The sequence below is a fragment of the Eimeria tenella genome, genomic scaffold (assembly GCF_000499545.2).
Source record: "Eimeria tenella Houghton genomic scaffold, Eth_scaff2421, whole genome shotgun sequence".
Lineage (NCBI taxonomy): Eukaryota > Apicomplexa > Conoidasida > Eucoccidiorida > Eimeriidae > Eimeria > Eimeria tenella.
The window spans coordinates 1-1,168 of record NW_013542284.1 but is presented as its reverse complement, the minus strand read 5'-3'; the positions used below and the strand labels follow the sequence as shown (position 1 = coordinate 1,168).

General features: G+C 50.8%; 1 protein-coding gene across 1 annotated transcript in view; it reads left to right on the top strand.

The window, feature by feature from the left end:
* ETH_00035750 (uncharacterized protein) overlaps window positions 1-458 on the top strand; it is a gene marked incomplete at both ends in the record, with an annotated part of 5,171 nt that extends 4,713 nt beyond the window's left edge. The window contains one exon of the mRNA XM_013374975.1: window positions 49-458. Coding sequence (XP_013230429.1) covers window positions 49-458 — 410 coding nt within the window. The remainder of the gene's footprint in view (window positions 1-48) is intronic.
* Window positions 459-1,168: the final 710 nt, after the last annotated feature.

Here is a 1,168-nt window from a genome sequence, read left to right as displayed (position 1 = left end):
CTGCTGCTGCTGCTGCTGCCGCTGCTGCTGCTGCTGCTGCTGCTGCAGGAAGGGGCGGGAGGACTACATGCAGTACGAGCGGGGCAGCAGCTACACAATATACCGGATGGAGTTTGCTGCATGCGTTCGGGGGGCCCCCTTTGCTGAACTTGCAAGGGCCCTTTTTGTGAATTATGAAGTTTATTTAATTGGATTAGTTTCGATGAGCAACAGAGTGGCATTAAACCCGGCGCAGTACACGGTGGGTGCGGAGCTGCTGCATGCGCGGGCTCCCGCTGCTGCTGCTGCTGACGCCGGCAACCCCGCAGCAGCAGCAGCAGCAGCAGCAGATCAACAAACCTACGCTGGCATTGTCTTGGCCCCCAATCTCGAAGTTGTTGCTCGATTAGCTTCCGCCAAAGAAATTGGCACCCGCAGGAGACACAAGAGACAGTTCGGAATGCACAGCCAACAAAGCAGTCCGTGCTGCTGCTGCTGCTGCTGCTGCTGCTGCGGATGCTGGGGATGCAGATGCAGATGCGGACTTTGCTGCGGATGCTGCGTAGCGGTGGCTGCTCTTTCCGCTGCTGCTGCTTCTTCTTCTGCTGCTACTGTTGCTTCTTCTTCTGCTGCTACTGCTGTTTCTTCTTCTTCTGCTGCTGCTGCTGCTTCTCTTGCTGCTGCTGCTACTGAGCTGTGCTTGCTGTTTTTGCTGCAGCAGCAGCGCGAGTGTATGTGCTTGCGTGGAGGCCCTAAGTGTATTTGAACAGAAGAATTCTTTTGCATTTAAAATGAGATTTATTTTTTAATTAAATATTATTTCTTTCTGAATTCAAAATATTTTTTATTTTTGGATTTAAAATATATTTCAAGTGCTTCTTTTGCCTCCTCTTCCTTTGTTTGCTGCGCGCCAAAGTGCTCACTTATCCCAACTAAGTGAAAATGAATGTAGTCATTTATTTATTTATTTATTCCTTCGTTAATTTATTAATTTATTTAATAGTGAGAGAGTTTTGCTGCTGCATTTTTGCCGCAGGTGTGTACGGAGCCCCGCTGGGCCTGAAGCTGCACCCTCTGAAGGAAAGTCCTTCTCTGCACTCCATGGAGGAAGCCATCCACGGATCTGCTTCCCAGTCCGCCGACCCTGCAGCAGCAGCAGCAGCAGCAGCAGCAGCAGCAGCAGCAGCGG